We start from the raw sequence: 18,590 nt of genomic DNA, 5'->3' as shown, positions 1-18,590 counted from the left end.
GCGAGAGGACATAATGTGTCACGGTTGTTGCTAAGGGGATGCTTGGCTGTTGAGACGTGAGAGAGACCCTCATCTGCGTGACAGACGCCCTCGTCCTCTCCATCCCCCTCCGCCCTGCACTCGAACCCCACTCCACAGCCAAGGGTGCACCTCCTCACTCCTCCTCTTGGCTCTGCTCTCTGCCCTCTGCACCCACCCACTTCACACTTGCAGCTGCTCTCTTTCCTCCCACGCTCCCCCAGTGGCTACATGTGGACCATGGAGTGGGGCTGACATGTTAGACACACACACACACACACACACACACACACACACACACACACACACACACTAGTGAAGGAGCTCAAAGCCCCTGGGTGTCTTTGTGGAGTCAGACTCCAGATTTGTGACCCTCCAGGCTCAACACGCCCCCTCCCACTCCATGACTAGCGCCTGTATCACGGCCAAGCACTTTTCCCACCTCACCGGAACCGCACATCTGAAGTCATCACAGCGTAGCCACACCCCCCACCCCATGCCACCCTGAAGTACAATCAGTTTGCATAACCGGCAACCTGGAGTCACTTTGCAATTCAAATGTGAGCTAAAGGCGACGGAAGAGAGGGGGGGTCCAGGATGGACCAGGGATGTCAAACCGACGTCAACATCGTAAACGTATCTCAGGGTGAAGAGAATCGAGATCCTGCCCCGTCCAGGTATCAGACTTGTCACGGGCCACCAGAAGCCTTTGGACAGGTGGTAGCAGCAGCTGGACTCCTAGAGAACAGTAGCGGTGAGATCAGCAGATTGGTCAGACACGGGCTCAATGCCGTCGTAAGATTTCCTTAGACGCAAGATGTTTGCTCATTTCTACACGTAGAAGCCAACATGATAAAATACATGTTTAGCTCTGAAGCAGATGTCATGCAAGTGGTGTGGACGTCACTGAAACTGATCTGCTGATACCACCAGGCGAAAACTACCCACACTGCAACTATAACCAACACGAGTGAAGGGGCAGTACATTTACACTTATCCAATTAGCTGACAGTTTTTTTTCCCAAAGCACCTTACAATTATCCACCTACTTATACAGCTGGATAATTTTACTGCAGCAATTTAAGGTAAGTAGGCAGCAGCTCTAACCACTACGCTACCAGCTGCACCAGTAGGTGGCGCAGTGGTTAGAGGCATCCCTGAGTTTGTATCCCTGCTCCCACAGTAATAGCACTAGTCAAGATACTTTCCCTGACTTGATACAGTAAAAATTACTAGTTGTGGCACATTTGTACAAATACCTAAGTCACCTTGTGATTATGCACATAAGCTAAAGTTACAATAAATAACAACAGTAAAAGGGCTGATGCTGCCCTCCAAAAAAAGACAGACTACTTGGATAAAAAGGAATGAAAAAAGTTATTAGCACCCCAAAGGGGGAGGGGCTAAACATTGCACTAGGGACTTAACTTGTTCTGGTCCCAGCCCCCCCAACCCCATTCCTTACTCTAGACTCCACCCCCGCTGGTTGCCAGGGCCGAGCTGCACTTCCTTCTGACCACTCTTGGTTGCCATGGACACGGAGGGTTGTGTTAAAGCGATGGCAGCAGCCTAGAGACTATCGGTGGTGTAACTGCTTCGTGTGGCTTTAGTCGTTTTCTCTGCGTTTTTGGAGAAACTGTTCAGAACCACAAACTGTTGAACTGTGCGAGACACAGATCGTTCTAGTGCTGGGAATGTATAGCCTCTAACCATACTGTACAGTTAAAGGTCTTGAATGGTATAAGCAATACCATGTCAATGAGACAGTCTGCATTAGTGTAGCTGCTCTGGTTTCAGGTTCAAATCCCATCCACTTGACACCCATTCTGCTCCACTAGGAAGCCAGATAAAACCACTACTGTTATTTATTCATTCATCTCATTAAAATTTATTTTATTCACTTATGTGACTTCTCCAAAGAAAATGTTAGCTTAGTATAAAAATCTATTTACCACGATGTACTCAATTCTTACTGAAGTAATCCAGGGTAAATGCCTTGCTCAAGGGTTCAACAGCAGGACCAGGGATTCGAACTCAGGTTCTTCTACTTGGAAGGTCACCATGAGCAAGCTTCTGCACCAGTGATCATATTAAGTGTACACCCTCACCCACCCTACACGAAACAGCAAAAGCAGAACAATCTTATCTCTTCACACACTCGCTGCAGTCTCCACGGAGACAGCCACATGGCTACACTTCAGCACACCCCCGCATCCCCTCCCACCATCACACTACACCTCCCACAGTTACATTGCTGAGCCCCACCACTGCTCAGGCTACCCGTGTGTGACGAGAGTGCTCGTGACTAACAACAGCACAGGGATGGATACGCCGACACCCTTACGAAAGCAACTCCTAAACTTGAAACGATCCAGTAAGACATCAGCTCCTTTATTGATAACTGCTCATTCAGAGCAGGGTCACGGTAATGTACAATCTATCCTGGAAACACAGGTCGTGAAGCAGAGAACACCCGAGAGTGGATGCTAGTCCATCTCTCACTCACACACACACACACACACACACACACACACACACACAGTCTCATTAATCCAGCCAAAATACACATCTCTGGACAGTGAGAGGAAACCAGAGCGCCTGGAGGAACCACATGAACACAGGGAGAACGTGCAAACTCCACACAGACTGAGTTGGACTCAAACCCATGACCGAACCCGCTGCCAAGGAACTGAGACACCAGTGCTACCTGCTGTGCCACCCAAGACATCCACTTTCCAATATAACTGTGCACCAGTAAGTATTATTACAACTCCTAGAAAACAGAGCAATGATGAATTAACAAAAAGACTGGAAAGTTCTTTGCAGCTGGCTCCCTGCGTACAGTGCCACTCTTCTCTAATCCACCAAGGGCCTCCATCAGTAAGACCCGGGCCGACAGCTGACTCTACATAAGCAAGCTTCTGCTGGCCTCGTGTCATCCTCGTTATCTCCAGACGCCAATGGAAACGCCTCTCAGCTGAGCCAAACCTACTGCTGTCCTGCATTATAGATATAGCACTACTAGACTGGATCATTCCTTGAACAATGCTGGTGGTCAGAGTGGGCCCATCTGGGACAACACCTCTGTGGGATGAACTGGACAGGAGAGTGAAAGCAGAGCAACCCACAGGTGTCCTACAGCTCTTGGAACTACTGAATAAGAGCTGGGAGGACATGGTGCCTCATTTCCTGATCAAACCTGTCAACTGAACACCTTGTGAAAAAGTTTCCAACAAGTGGACCCTCACTTCCCAGCCCAGCAGGAGGTGTAGTGGTTAGAGCTGCCGCTTGAATCAAAAAACCCAGGTTTGAATCTCACCTTCTGCTGTCGAACCCTCAATCGAGATCCAGTAGGTTCAGATTTTATGTGATTTCAGAATGATGCCATATGCCCTCATGTATGTTTTCTGTTTAAATTATGTGGCACAAGTCAAAAATAATGCAAATTGCATAATTACACCGCTGTCCACCAGAAGCTAAAGGTTCAAGTGTTGGGTTGGGAATGTTATTCATATTGTTTGAATAGTGTCAGTTACCCCATAGACAATATTTTTGTGCTTCCAGAATGCAACTCATCTAAACTGAGAACGCTCTGTACTTACACTGAATTGACAGTAAAGATTATCCAGGTGTATGAAATGGTAAATCAGTGTAAGTAGTCCTTCACTGTATGTTACTATGTATAAAAGAATAATCTACAAAAGTAAATGGGCGGTAAAAGGTAGAGTGGGCTGAGCTGCTGCCTTTGTATTCAGATGTCACAGGTTCTAATCCCACCTACTCATACTGTACCCTTGAGCAAAGTTTTTACCATAAATTGCTGAACTCACCTAAGTGCATAAGTGAGTCTAACATTATAAGTTAATGTATGATAAGATGTACACCGGTACTATATACTGCAAAGTACAGAATGAGATCCAATCTCATGTGGTGCTGCAATTGTTTCCAGGAAAATGCTGATTGAAACCAGCAATGTGGACCTACAGATCTGCATGTGGGGTGGGGTGGGGCGGGGCAGGGGAGGAGAACCACAGTATGGCCCGTTTACCACACCGACAGCCCTTCATGTATGGGGCTGTTCTGCGTCTCCTACTTTAGAGACCAGGAGGGGATCCACTCACTGCATCTGGCAGCCCTACCCAGGAGGCCACGTTTCCGTGGTGTGTGTGAATCTCATGGCACACATCACTCGCCTGCCTCCCCCAGACAAGCCCCGCCCTCTGCAGTGTCATGGTGCAAGTGTGCCGCACTGCGCCGGACAGAACGAGGACACTCACTCCCGCCGGGGACCGCTGCCCTGTCAATAAAAATCCATACTGGACACACAGCCGGCTGTGCATTCGACCCGCTCCGTCTGGATGGGGGGGGTGGGGTATGGACGGGACTCGTCTCCTGCGTTTACTCAGCTCAACAGCTAAGTCCTCGCAAAGTCTGCACCTCTGGCTGCTGCTGCCAAAAATACACAGCAGACTCTATAAATGGGCAACCGCTGTTCTCAGACAGAGCGCTGCTCTAAACCACATCCTCCACACGCCATCGGCTGAGACACGGCGGCCAGCTGAGTCACCCCTCTCCCTGGGGCGCTAGAGTGGCCTGCCTCAAACCCAGGGCCCCTTGAGAAACGGTCTTCCAGGACTCGAACCCCCACCAGGACGCAGGAGCGACACAAACTGTTCATGGTTGACCCTGCCCTCTCCACCCTTCCATTAACCCCCCAAACCCTGGAGCCTCACGATGGCCCCAGCACAGAGTGTTTGCTTCACTAGCAGGTGGCCACCCTCTGTCTGCCCCTCCCCCAGTCAGCAGTCTTACCCTGAATGACCCACATGACTGTTATGGCTCAGGGCACCAGACACCTGATGGCACACAAGACTAGAGGTTTGACTTCTGGTTAAGGTTTTATTGATGAATAGGGACCGCCTGTGCAGGTTGTCATTTTGAACCCGTGATTACCAAGGGGCTGAGCCAACTCCGAGGAGCCCAAGGGCATCTCAGTCAGAACTGACTGGTGAACAGAACTCAACAGGCACAGGAGACAGATGGCATACGATCCACGGACAATTAGTCTGAGAACTGTCCATGTCTGATTAGGGTTACCCCCCTCCTTCTGACCCAAGAGCCTGGGTTCAACTCACCCTATCATGTAGAAGATTCTAGAACGCAACCCTTCTCATTGACAAGGGCTGCTTTCTGTGGCTTCCTGTGTAGCTGATTTTAAAGAAAACTGTTGAAGCAGCAGCTCGCTATTTTTGGCCAAAAACTAGTGCTATAGAAGAAAGAAAAAAAAAAAAGGAAATGTCAAAATATGGTTGCTTCCGGTTTTTGTTTTCTTCACTTTGAAAAGAGCAGAGCAAAGAAATGCAGTGTACGCTTGCACATAGAAACGCACACACAAAAGGCACCATGGCAGTAAGACCAGTGTTTCCGCTCAGTTTCGAATCCCGCAGAGGTGTAAATCAGACCTGCTCTGACCCACTGCGTGGATGATGTTGTGTGACTGTACCTGTTGGTGTGTTTATAAACCCTGTCATGTACTTTAATGCATCATATTTCAATACATAAAACATGCAAGTCACTGAAGAAAAGCATCTGCTGAATAAATATTGCATAAAAAAAACAACTTACTGGGCACATCTGTCAAGATTCACACATTTACCTTTCATAAAAGCACATCTAAGTGAAGTGTGTTAAATGGATGGGGGGGGCAGGGGTCTCCCATGATACCACAGGGGAACAGAAGATTCACTGCAGATGAGATTGAAGAGCTGTTGGATGAACACATGGTCTCCTTGGTAGCCTCCACCGCCACAGTACCGCAAGTGGGTGAAAAACCAGGATGTCCTGCATGGTAACCACTTCCATCCTGCCCTTCTGTACTCCCCCGCCCCCATGGGACACCTCACTAGTTATGCCCCCTGCAGTCAGCTTAAAGACATCTCAGATTGCCACCTGTCCTTGTGACACTTTCTTATATTGTTTTCTTTAACTACAGTATCAGTCAAGAGTTTTGAGTACATGTGGACCACACCTATAAAGGGACAGCATGGACGAAATAGTGAAAGAACAACCCACAAGTGTCCTATATCTCCAAGAACTGCTAGAGAAAAGTTGGGAAGACATGGCACCACATTCCGTCATTAGACCTGCCAACTAAATGCCCTGTGGGGGGGGGGGGGGGGGGACAGTTTAGACCAAATGTACTAATGGTTTACCCTGGTACTGTACCTCCCTTTACCAAATTCCCCCCAAATATGAAACCATCTGATGGGGGTGGCACCAAAATATAATTAGGCACCTGGTGGACGCCCCCGTCAGAGCTCAGTACCCAAAACCCTTTTGTCAGTACATCCTACTGGCCGTCACATTTTCACCACCAATTCTATTGTTCTGGAAGTAATAGATTGTGAAGGACATTCCTTGGATGAATGAAGAATGGAGCTATAAAAGGATGGGGTGGAATTAAAGCCATATTTCTGTGACAAGCATGCACACATTTAATGTGTCGGCCTGTCAATTTGTTTAGTCCTCCTATCTGAGCCAGAGTTACAAAAAGCGGTCTACTGACCACACACTTCCTTCTAAAACACTGCAGAGCTCTGCTGCCATCAGCATCTGAATCACACGGGTGGCTGAACCGTGAGCGCAGTATGCGCACGCTACGTTGTATGGCCTGTCCCACGATGCGCTTCGCTCACAGGGCCACGGCTCTGCTGGGAAAACGAGCAAAGCCTGGTTGCATAGGCAAGCATCGTTGGGGGTGTCGAGACCCAGTACAGCATTCCCAGCACAGTACATGCATGGCTATTGCAGCAGGGGGCAACAGTACCTGGGAGCTGGGGGATGAAAGAAAATCTCCCATAATTCAGCTGTAGCAAAGGCAGAATGGTCGTACTGCACAAAGCAGAGAGCATCTCTCCTCCTCTGGCGTTTGAAAAATGCCCTGAGTCATGAACTAACCGCTCCACGTGGGTGTGAACACTCCATTCTATCGCCATTCTCTCTCTCTCACACACACACACACACACACACACACACACACACACACACACACACACACACACACACACACAAATGTGACACTAAGCGTAGCCTGAGCGCTACATGTCAAAACACAGGGTCAGCAAAGCGTCCCCATCTTTGCTTCGTGGATTTCCACGGTTCTAGGTCCCACCTCTCCTAATGAAGCTCCACAGACTTCTCAAATGCCCTCAACACTAAGACCAGACAAATAAAACAGGCCAGAGCTCAGAAACGCGCCATTGCCATGTCCTCGAGTTGCGCCGGGTGTGGGCCAACAACCGCAGGCCTGACAGGGCTCAACAGGACAAATTTACTTCACAGGAAGTCTTTCCTCAATTCAAATATATGCCGTAAGCATGCAGGAACTTTGCTGAAAAAGGCCACGTTAACACACATACACGGTAACACTGACCGAGGAAGTGGTGACATTGCACCAACGGTTCCAGTAGCTAGTTAGCTAGCAGTTCACAATGCTAACAGCGCTAACGCTTACACTGACTGAAAGCTCTGCTTTGTGTATCAGTAAAAGTGCAAACTGAATCTAGTCTTTGCTGTACTTTTTATTTCCACTTGTGTCCCTCTCTGGAGGGCGTTGGCACAGCTTGACAAAGGAGGAATAATGATAGCCCGCTTCCCAGAACAACAACCAAAAAGGAGAAGTCTGAGACAAGACAAGAGAGCCCCTACTGCATCACGGAGCACCATGGGAAATAATCAGCTACTGCTGCAACTGATTCATCTGCTTTAGTGAGCAAAATAAATTGCCCGGCCTAATAATTACACTGCCAATTACTGGCACACGTACTACAGGGGACGGGAACGTGAAAAAAGGATCTATGATTGTTCATCTCAAGCTTATTTCTTTGTCAGATTATTAGCCTCACAGGAACACAACTGATTGGGGAACAAACAATTTTCATTTTAATAATGCGCCGCACTCCTGTGTGTGAAAACAATGTTTCTCTGGCTGAATGAAGTCCACGTCAGTGAAGGAATCAGGCCAGTCAATGTAAATCCCCCCGATCAGTAACCAGGTTAATCGCTGCCAGATGAGAACAGGTAAACATAATCTGATTGTCAAGAAGATGACACGGTCGTGGTCTCTGGTCAGGCAGGCTGGCTGCACAGAGTTGCACCTTCTATGTTAGATGAATGCATCGTTTTCCCAGAGCTTCCCATGCTAAACCGTAGTGACCTGCCTCCTCCCAAGGACAAGAAGCAGTTCCCACCCCTCTTGGGCCACACTGGTCCTCACACTCCCTTCTCACACCACTGCACCAGGAGTCATGCGATGCACCAGGGTTCCTCTTACAAAAGCACATGCGTCTGGCACCTACACCAGTGGATATTGAGTTTTACGCAAACAAAGGGGGAACAAAGGCCCCACAGGGGCTGGACTGGTCACTTCTGAGGTCACTGAGCTCCATGAGTGAATTTGAGTCCTTCCCAGCTTTACAGATGTGAGAAAGAAAAACTACTGCTTCATGACATTCTACTACAGAACAACTCATGATTTTTCGTTTCAGACGTTAGAAACCGGAGAATGGCACCGTGACGGCTGGTGCCCCATGTACGTTAGCTGTCAAGGCATTGTGTGTGTGTGTGTACACCGCAGGACCTCCCATACACTGAGGCCCAGCAGCCTCTTTTATAACCACATTTATTCATTCGATAGAGACCTTTTTTAAAGGAACATACAGTTCAGAGGAAAAAAAAAAAAAAAAAAAGTCTCACAATAGAGGGCAAACATAAAGGCAAAATACACTTGACTAATGCTACCACTTCCTTAGTCCACATTTTCCAATTCCTACCTAAAAGAAGTGACTTACGAATAGCAACAACACAGAAGTAGGGCTAACATACAAAGCCCGCAGGAGGGAATGGGGTCTGAAACCTTTGACTGAGAGGATGGACTGGGCCCAAAAAAGAAAAAAAAAAAAAAAAAAAAAAAACCCCCAACATGCTTTAGATTTTAAGGCCCTAGTGTGTGGGACCACCAGGTAGCTAGAGAAAGGATCAATTTCATTTTACTTCAGTATTACTCAACTGGGGTGTTTCCCAGCTGTTAAAGGGCTGCCAGGGTTTAGAATGCATCAGAGTGAAGCACCTGCTCTTTTTTTGAAGATTGGGAAAAATAAAAAGCTCTACAGAGTTTTCCATAAAAGCCTCACTTCACACAAAGTATTTTTGGTTTCGGTCTCACTCTTGTTCTTTTTTGCAAGAGGCCGTCTGAGTGGCGATGCTTTCAGGCCCCACGTGATGCAACAGGCCCTTTCATTTTTATTATGTGGCTTTCATGTCAGAGCCGTAACCATTTATACAACAGAGTATTTATGGTTAAGTAGCGTGCTTGGGGGTAAAGTGGCAGTCAGACACGCTGATTTTACACCCTTGGGCAACTTGACTCACCTGTTTCCTTGTCAAAAGTATGCTCAGAGTGGCAGTCTGAAGCCAATTCCAGTACCACCCACCAAGTCAATGGGGGTCATCTTTACCATACCTTCAAGGCATCACATCAGCAACCTACTTAACAGTCCAGCTTTGGTGCAGATCTTTCTGAAAAGGCATAGGGCCCAAACAGCAGCCTACTACACCTTCTCGCTCATCCACCTTCCTCAATAAAGCAAAACAGCAACTAGGAGCTACAACAGATGGAAGCAGCTCTCATAGAAGTATTTTTTTTTTTTTTTTAAAAAGAATCTCTACAGCTTTGCAGTAAGAACTTGCTGTCAACAAGGGAACACATGAAATACTTGCCATTTACCACTGAATGCTGCAGTTTTGTTTCACAAGTATCTGCATACGTCCCATACAAAGCAAATCTCACAAACACTACAGCCATTAAGGAACTGACCCGTATGACAAAAAGTCACATTTACATTTCAGTAGGGTGCAAAGAGCCCAAAGCTGTATGGGCACAGACATTTCTGAATTTATTGATTTTGTGATGACCAACCATCAGCACTGCAGCAACTCCCCCCTTATGACCCTCTTCATGCCCTGCACTTCATAATTAACATTAATGAGTCCAAACAGTCCCTCTGCTATCACAGCTTTCCTGTCTGACGGAAAAGGAAACGCAAACTTCACAAGCAGGATGGTGATGAAGAGGCGCGATAATGATCAGCTAATCCAAGCAAAGAAGAGCTGTGTTTTAATTTAATTGGCACAGTCAGAGCAGATCATTAGCTCACCACCCTCAAGAGAATCAATTAGTGCAATTACCAAGCACCTGCGGGACTTAACCTTCACTAAAGGGATGAAACACACTGACCTGAGAGCAGGGGACCCTGGTCCTCATGGTTTAATGTTGTCCACTATCAGTTACAATTTGTCCAATGCAGGGTTGTGGTATTTTGGAGCCTATCCCAAAAGGATATGGTGCTAGGATAGGCAGGGTACACCCTTTATGGAACACCAGTCAATCAGAGACATACACACATATAAACACACTAAGGGGGGTATTGAGAGTCGCCAATCACCTGAAATGCATCTTTGGACTGTGAAGACAGCAAAGCTGCAGGAGGAAACCCAACTCCACACCAACTGAGTCAGATTTGAGCCCAGCAGCTGTGGAGCATCAGCACTGCCTCACATACTGCCATGCTGCCACTTTTATGTTTCATGCCAACCCATCAAAATTAAAGTGTAACAGAGCAGGAACCCAAGTCAGAGTAACGGGGCATGGATGCCTGTTTTTAATAAGAGAACCCTTCTCGCACCTTGGCCCGGATCTGGCCCGACGTGGACACTTTGCGGATGAGCTTGTGGGAGGTCTCCTCCTGCTCCCCGTCGCTGTCGGAGGACTCGTCCCCGCCTTCGGCGTGCGCCAGGCGCTCTGCATGAGTGGGGGACAGGATCTCCGTGGGGTCCTGGACGCACAGCATGTTAGGGCTCTGCTTTGCCGCCATGGCTGGTTGCACGGTGCCAACGTCTTCTACAGTTCACCTCTACGAAGAAAGGACGCATACATTTTTAACACGTTTTGTGGATTTTACACACATAAACAGTGATGCGTAATGAGGTGACAGTGTCGGGGAGCAGGAGCTCTCCTCTGCCCTTCATCCAGACACAGGGGCATTAAGGAAATGAATGGATCTCGTGAGGGATGGCTCTCTGTCTAATGCCCAGACTGCAGGGATGTGTCGTGGCAACACAGGCAGGAAGGGGGATGGAGGGCATCTAAATCCCACCAAAAGCCTGCTTACTAATGCATGTTGAAACAGGGCAGTGTACGAAAATCAGGCAGCAATTACAGAAGTGACACCCAATGTGGACCGGTGCAGCTCTCATGTGTCCTCCAGGGCCCACAAGGGGACAGTCCCCACTTCGGTCTGTCACACATTTACTCGCACACCACCTTACAGTGCAAAACACATTTAAATTGGTGGACACAGCACAAAACACACTGATGGTTACCGAAAAAGACACCGAACATGACCAGCTTTTCTGGAGCACAAGAAAGATCACAATTATCCCTCATGATCACTGTTATTAAACACAATCCCAGCTATTTAACGCGATCAGTTATTAAATACACTGTCACAGTTATTAAACATAATCACAGCGGCAAAACTCTAAGTCTAATATGCAAAATAAGGGTAAAAACAAGTGGTCACCAGTGCACACACTCAGTCACTGCTTTCTGTCCGTGTTGCTCTGCCCCCTGGTTAGTTCGTTTTGTGTTTATTATTATTATTATTATTATTATTATTATTATTGTTGTTGTAAACATTTCTCTTGACTACCTGTTGTCCCGAGGCTGGCCGACCTCCTGCAATGAATCAACTCACCCTGCTTATTCATCATGGATAAAGATAATTTTTTCAAATATTTTTTTTGGTGCCCTTCGCCGCGTAAAATTAACTATTAGTGATTTTTTTTCTGTTTTCCGTCCCGTTCCAGGCCCCCGCAGCAGGCAGCCGCGAGCCGCAGCTCGGTCCCGCAGCGCCGAACGGCCGCGTGACGATCACTGTCATCAATTCCTCCGTCCGCCGTCCTCCTCCTCCTCCTCCTCTCCGGGCGCGCGGCCCTATTTCCGCACATCCCGCAAATGCTCGGTAACACGGGGCGTTTACCTGGACAGGGGACGCGTCTCGCGCTCTGCTGACCACCACCTCCCCAGCGTCTCCGGTGCTGCCCTGCTTCTCGCACTCGCGTGTCGCGCTCCGCATGCACACTAACGCAGAGCGTCGGATCTGATGGGCGGGGGCATGTCAGTGAGAGTGCGGGTGGCGCGCGCGCGGGGGTGTGTCTCTGTGTGTGAGTGTGTGTGTGTGTCGGACGATAGGATAGGTTACTATGAGACTCATCTTTGCCATCTGTACGTGATGAGAAGTGCGGCATCACCGTACGCACAGCCAAGTGTGTTTTGTGCGCGGGAACGAGGAGGTAGAGTGCGCGTTCCCGCGACAGACAGGTGGCCACCCCAGCGTGTCCTCACACACAGCGCCAGACACCGATCAATACGTTAATTACTTCTCCTCATCACTTGAGCGTTTTGCCTCATTATTATGGCTTAGTTCAGATTAACAATTCATCATGTTGAGGACACACACACTTAGTTTCTTGGCCACGACGTTGTGTGTTGTTCCGGTAGGGGTTTACACTTTTGATCACACAGATCATAAGATATGTTTATGTATGTTCGATTCACCTTCTTTGGTTTCTTTGTCGTTCTCTTTTCTTTCAAATAGCAGAAGGCTTGCGCGCGCGCGCGGACTCGCTTAGTTGATTTATTGCTGTTTCGTCCGCCGGGAGAAGGGTACTGTGTGTGTACCCCACGAGGTAAAAACCCATCATCTCTGGGGTGTACGGGCTGTGCATGTATGTATGGCACAATCCAAAATGCGGTGAAAGTGGCGAACAAAACACACGCTGTATATTAAAAAAACGCACACGGGTCCACGCGCTCCCGACCGTGTTTGTGGGTACCTTCCACTTGCCTTTCGTTTGCAACATAATAATGCCCATGTTCGTAGAATAAAACGGAACCGGACAGCGCTCAGGGTCCTAAATGACACATAGTGTCACACACACACTCGACGTGTGTGTCCTCACCGCTCACACTCAGTCACAGCCAAGCACGCGCCGTCTCTAAGTCCGCCACCCAGAATTGGAAACACTAATAATAAAAATAATACATAATAACCCGAGTGACTGACCGTGGCCTCCTCGGGGACGCGTTCGGAATCACATTGCTACGAATGCACGGGCACATCCACCGAGGGACGCACTGCGGCCACTCACCTGGCACGCGGATCCCCGCGAGCTCCGCTCGTGTCCGTCGATCTGGGACTCCGGCGATGCGGCACGCGGCGCGCCGCGCTCGTGGACTTTGGCATTTGCAGACGGCGGAGCCGCGCCGATCGCACCGCGCGAACCTCCGCCGGTCGGGAAAAGCGGAAAGTGGAACCGAGAGAAGACAGTCGCACCTCCCCCCTGGCATTCACTGGTGGAGCGGGAGCGCCGCTGATATCACTGTCCAGAGTGATACAATCGCGACAAAAACACCACCACTTCTTCAGTCGACTATAGAATACAGCGCCGTAGCGCCGCCTAGTGATTATTTTGGGCATTGCAGCGCAGAAGTGTCTAAAAACGGCACTTTTTGCTACTTATATAGCATTCTCATAGCATCCATCCATCCATCCATCCTCATAAACTACATTGAAAATATACAGCAACTCCATACACTGTTGACTTCCACATTTAAAAGGATTAGAATATTCATCTGTATGTGCAACAAATGATTATCTATTGTAACAAACATTAACACAAAACTTAATATGTTTGTCTGTTACGCTCGAAAGTTTGCTCAGTATTCACTCGCACTCTCATTTTCGTTAACTGCTTGTCCTTGTCAGTGTCCTAGTAGTGTGGAGCCTCTCCTGTAATCACTGCAGGCTAGTAGGGTAGGAAAGGTACTGCTCACTGTTGATGAATGTTCTTTATTGAAAAGAAATATATATAAACAGTAATTGGAATAAAAAAATCTGAAGACAGTTGTGCCTTTTGCTGGGAGTCTTGTTAATGCAGAGTGGTGGAACCACGAGCCTTCATGCCCTCACCTGGTGCTTGAACAATGGCAGGTAGATAGACAAGGGACAGCCCCCCCCTCCACCAATGTCTTGTGATTTCCTCTGGGTGACATCAGGTTACATCCTCTGCTCACAGTCACGCACGTTAATACCATGACCTATGATAACAGCAAATGGCCAGGACAAACAACGTCAGCGCAGGAAAACAACAGTAGAAGATCTTGAGGTTAATTAAATTGCTGACCTTTTATTTATGAAGGCGAGTGATTTGCATTCTGAATGACTCAGTACACTTTAAATGGAGTCAAACCTCAGTGTACACACATTGCCCGAGGTCTTCTAATGCTTATCGCACCAGTCTCTTTCTACACTTCAACAGACATCAAAATGTTTTGTGAACAGTGAAAAACTGAAATTAAAAACTATGATTTTCAGGGCTTTTCAGAGAATTACCATCTAGCCTTCATCAATTTCAGATCACTTTTAAAGCCTTTAATAAAAGTCACAGGAGCTTTATTATGTTACTTACAAAGGCTCCAATAATCACCCTAAGCAACAGGAAGTTCTTTGAATTGCAATATTGCTGCAACAGATTTTTTTTTTTTTTGCTTTATCCTTGTATGGAAGGTATGTTTTAATGCTTCCGAATATTGATTTGCATTATCTCATTTGTGCCAGTGTAGATGTAGCTGTTGATAGACTGTAGACACTGTCAGGTGCAGCACCAACAGTCGAACTCGAGGCGAACCCGAAAAACAGACGGATTTGTGGTCTCAAATGAAATCACACGTTCCAGAAGCCCCCCGGCGGAGCTTTGCTGAGCTTTGATTTTGATGTCCTCCAGCTCCAGCTTCCCATTCTCTCTGCTGCACAGTCGTCAGCAAGCCCGCCCCCCCCCCCCCCCCCCCCCCAGCCTAGCATGCCCTGTCATGTTCTTTAAACTTCAAGAGTGCTATAAATATGCTGGGGCTATTTTCTACGCCCCGCTCCCTGACTCCCACCTACAGACTGTGATGTGAAGTGGCGTGCGATTGTCATAACGAGTTCTGGCTCCGTATTAAGCCTTGCGACCGCAGACTGCTGCCGAAACACACCTGGAGGGCCTCACGACCAACCCTGCCGCTGCTCTCCTGTGCAGCGCTCGCCATTCGCCTCCAACCACTGACACTCCCTTACAAATCACAGGCAGACTACAGACAGATATGGACTCCTAACAGTAAAAAAAAAATTCTAGATAGGAAGTCTATTAGTCCAGTGAGTTTAGCCTTAACACAAGGTTCTCTGGCTCTCACCCACAGGTCTGGCATTTACCCCCAAGCTTAGTTTTCGCCCAGAGGCTGAGTTTTACAATGATCGTGGACATATTAACAGCTTAAGCCTGAGAAGACTTTGTCAATTTTTCCTTGTTCAGCACAATGTGTATGGTATCGAATATCTGTCTATCTATACATTATTAATAGCCACTTAGCCTATGTAGGGTCTCAGGGGCACATACTCAAAAATGCAAGGCAGGTTATGCCTTGGATGGGACACCATTCCATTGCAGGGCAATCACACACACTCATTCATTCACATGCACACATGTACACACACACACGCACGCACACACACACACACACACACACACACACACACACGTTCACTATGGGCACCAATTCTTCTGAAACACACATCTCCGAGCTGTGGGCGGAAAACGGAGCAGTCGGAGGAAACCCACGCGAACATAAAAAACCATGAAAAAGCCGCACGAACTGAGCTGGATTCAAACCCTAACCCCAGGAACTGTAACACAGCAGTGCTTCCTGCTTTGCCACCGTGTCAGCTGTAGGCCCATGTGATTTCTGTTTCTTTTATCTAATAACAAGTTTTTCAGTTCATGTCATCTGTCAGTGCAGATCCAGTTTTATAGCAAAGAAGCTTGTTGAACTTGAATTCAATTTGACTGTGAGTCTAGACAAAACAATGCAATTTGTTTGCATAACCCATGACCCCCCCCCCCCCGTGTGTGTGTCACTGACCACCTATACCACATACGTAGGCAGAGTAAGAGGACAGCTCCATCTCAGCATTCTGCTGACATGCCCTGAACTCACACAACTCAGCAGAAACCTGACATTACTGGGGCAAAAACACCCAGCACCACTCCATCTGGACCGGAGAAACGAAACCCTTTGTAATTTGCACACATTCTTATGTTCACTAGTTTTTAGTTTAGCTTTTGCATTTTAGGGAAATCGTAAAACAGGTTTGAACACAGAAAGAACGTTTTCAAAACTTATGACAGGTGGTTTGTTGGGTGTGGTGAAAAGGATCTGGAAAAACAATCACAGTCACAGTCTCGCCCTGCGCCCGTCTCCACGGTGGAGTTGCGGAAGAGGCTGAGACCGCAAACACCGTTACCCAGAATACTTAGCAGGAGACATGAATGAGGGAATCCTGAGGCAGACAGGAGAACTCCACCGTGAATGAAGCGCAAGCTGGCTGTGGGCTCATTGTAATTCCGATCAGGACCTCTTGGATTCTTGTAAGAAAGCCCACCAGGGAAAATGCATGAAAATACGGCATTTCTGGAGAAACTCCATCTCATGCCCATCCATGTTCTTATTTTACCGAGAAAGAACACAGACATATTTCCTCCAGGAAATTCATCCTGTCATGTAGTATGATGATAGACAACGTGGACTGCTGTTCCTAAGGTCTCCCACATCATCAGGACCTCATCTGCAGACCATCCCTGACCCTTGGGTCTGCTGTCATCTCATGTACCCCCTGACAACGAATCAATCACAGCTTTGGTATGGAGATGGAAAGCAACGCAATAAGTCAATTGCAGGGTCAGCATGCGGTGTCTTTAGTATATAGTGCAAAGTACGGATGAAGATAAAACGAGACAGGTCACGTTACATTGTAATGAAAGCAAAGTAACCACTCAGCAGGAATAAAAGAAAAAACGTCTTTCATCACTGAAAATATTATTTTATTTCTCATGCTGCCTATGCACTCCTGAAATAGATCAGGTCTGTTTCTGAAATTTTGTGCGTCCGACTTGGCGCTATACTGTATTTAACCACAAAATCCTGTTTCATTTAGAGCAGTTTGCTCACACGTGGTCTATTTCTCTAACTTTCCAACCATTTTTTGCTTGCAAGTATGGCGCAAAAATACCCTGAAATATCTCAATTAGGCCCACCTTCCCCCCACCCCTCCCCTGGAAATGAACAGACTTCGCACATATAAATGACGTCTGCATTTATGCCAGAGACAAGATGTTTTATAATGTAAGACGAACTCAACTGGATATATATGACATACAGTTAGTTAAATCATTTATCAAATATGCAAATGTAATGACGCTAACTAGAAAATCTGGCTCGCTGGGGTTTTCTTTTTTTGTCAGCTTACACAGTGTGCTGAGTGTTCATCGTGCAGACGCACCGCTTCCTTGCTGGAAAGGGTGGGGAGATTGTGAATGAAACCGGAGGGGTGGGGTGAGATAGGGGGGCGTAGAGCGCGAGCTGCGCTTGGTATTCCGTGCACGCGCAGACACGCGCTCACGCAGAGGAGCGGACCGCAGTGCATCACGTGATTCGTTCATTCCCAGTCATTTGTAAAGGGGGTGACGAATGTTCCAGGTTTAGGGGTCCAGGTGTTACAACCCGTGTTTGGAGGATCAACAGATCCGTGTCAGACCCCCCCCCCCCCACACACACACACACACACACACACACACACACATACACACACACTCCCCAAGGTACAGAAAATGATGTTGCGTTCATCCTGCATCCTTTTTTTTTAGAGCCAGAACAGCTGTAATCACTCTTTCACATTGATAACATATTCATATTCCTCAGGTGAATTAATAGTTGTGCCAGTTTGTTCACGTAGGATAATTAAAGCTCGTTTGTTCTAATTTAGCTCATTGAATGCGCCAAACGAATGGACCGGAGAAGAGAAGCAACGTTTCCAATCAGTGCACACTAGTCAATACTCTGGATTTTGAGGAATGCTGATTGGATTCATGTACCTGAAGCGGGGTTTAGTAAATTAGAAAAGACGTCATATATCGATTAGGTGTGGACTGGAGGGGTGCTACCGACAAAAAAAAACAACAGTCAAATAGCGGGGTTTCTTTGAAAACAGAATTGCTCATTATTGATGTGACTTTTGTGGAGCTAAAACCTTCTAAAAACATACGCAATGGAAGACGTGCTCTGTATTGTTTTGAAAGACTCATGGTTGGGGGGGGTTCCTCATCGTGATTTAACTGTTTGCCGAGGGGGGTCCTTGTCCACCTGCTGAAGCACCTTTTCAGCTCACAGCGAGCGGGCGGGGGGTGTGAAACAAAAAAATAATGTCACATCTCTTAATGATCTCAGGAGTGGTGGCTGTTCGATCGTTTCGATTGGTATTCCGACCGCAGAGACTCTGATTCACGCAGCCCATCATGACTGTAGTGGAGACTTTTGACGTCAGAGGTGGGATTCGTCGGCACGTCCGATGGGGGTCCAT

General features: G+C 47.5%; 1 protein-coding gene across 5 annotated transcripts in view; it reads right to left on the bottom strand.

Moving 5' to 3' along the window:
* LOC108922960 (diacylglycerol kinase delta) overlaps positions 1–13,522 on the bottom strand; it is a 38,163-nt gene extending 24,641 nt beyond the window's left edge. For 4 of the 5 annotated variants that reach the window (XM_029257387.1, XM_029257388.1, XM_029257384.1 and 1 more), the window contains exons 1-2: positions 13,288–13,522; positions 10,761–10,988 (exon numbers count right to left, since the gene is read on the bottom strand). In XM_029257387.1, the coding sequence (XP_029113220.1) occupies positions 10,761–10,949 (189 nt within the window). In that variant the 5' untranslated portion in view covers positions 10,950–10,988; positions 13,288–13,522. Of the gene's footprint in view, positions 1–10,760; positions 10,989–12,116; positions 12,234–13,287 lie in introns of those variants that run through there. The other variant, XM_029257385.1, reaches the window with a different exon arrangement.
* Positions 13,523–18,590: the final 5,068 nt, after the last annotated feature.

The sequence above is a fragment of the Scleropages formosus genome, chromosome 13 (genome assembly GCF_900964775.1).
Source record: "Scleropages formosus chromosome 13, fSclFor1.1, whole genome shotgun sequence".
Taxonomy (NCBI): Eukaryota; Metazoa; Chordata; class Actinopteri; order Osteoglossiformes; family Osteoglossidae; genus Scleropages; species Scleropages formosus.
The sequence above is the reverse complement of the archived record's forward strand: the minus strand, read 5'-3'. Positions and strand labels throughout refer to the sequence as shown.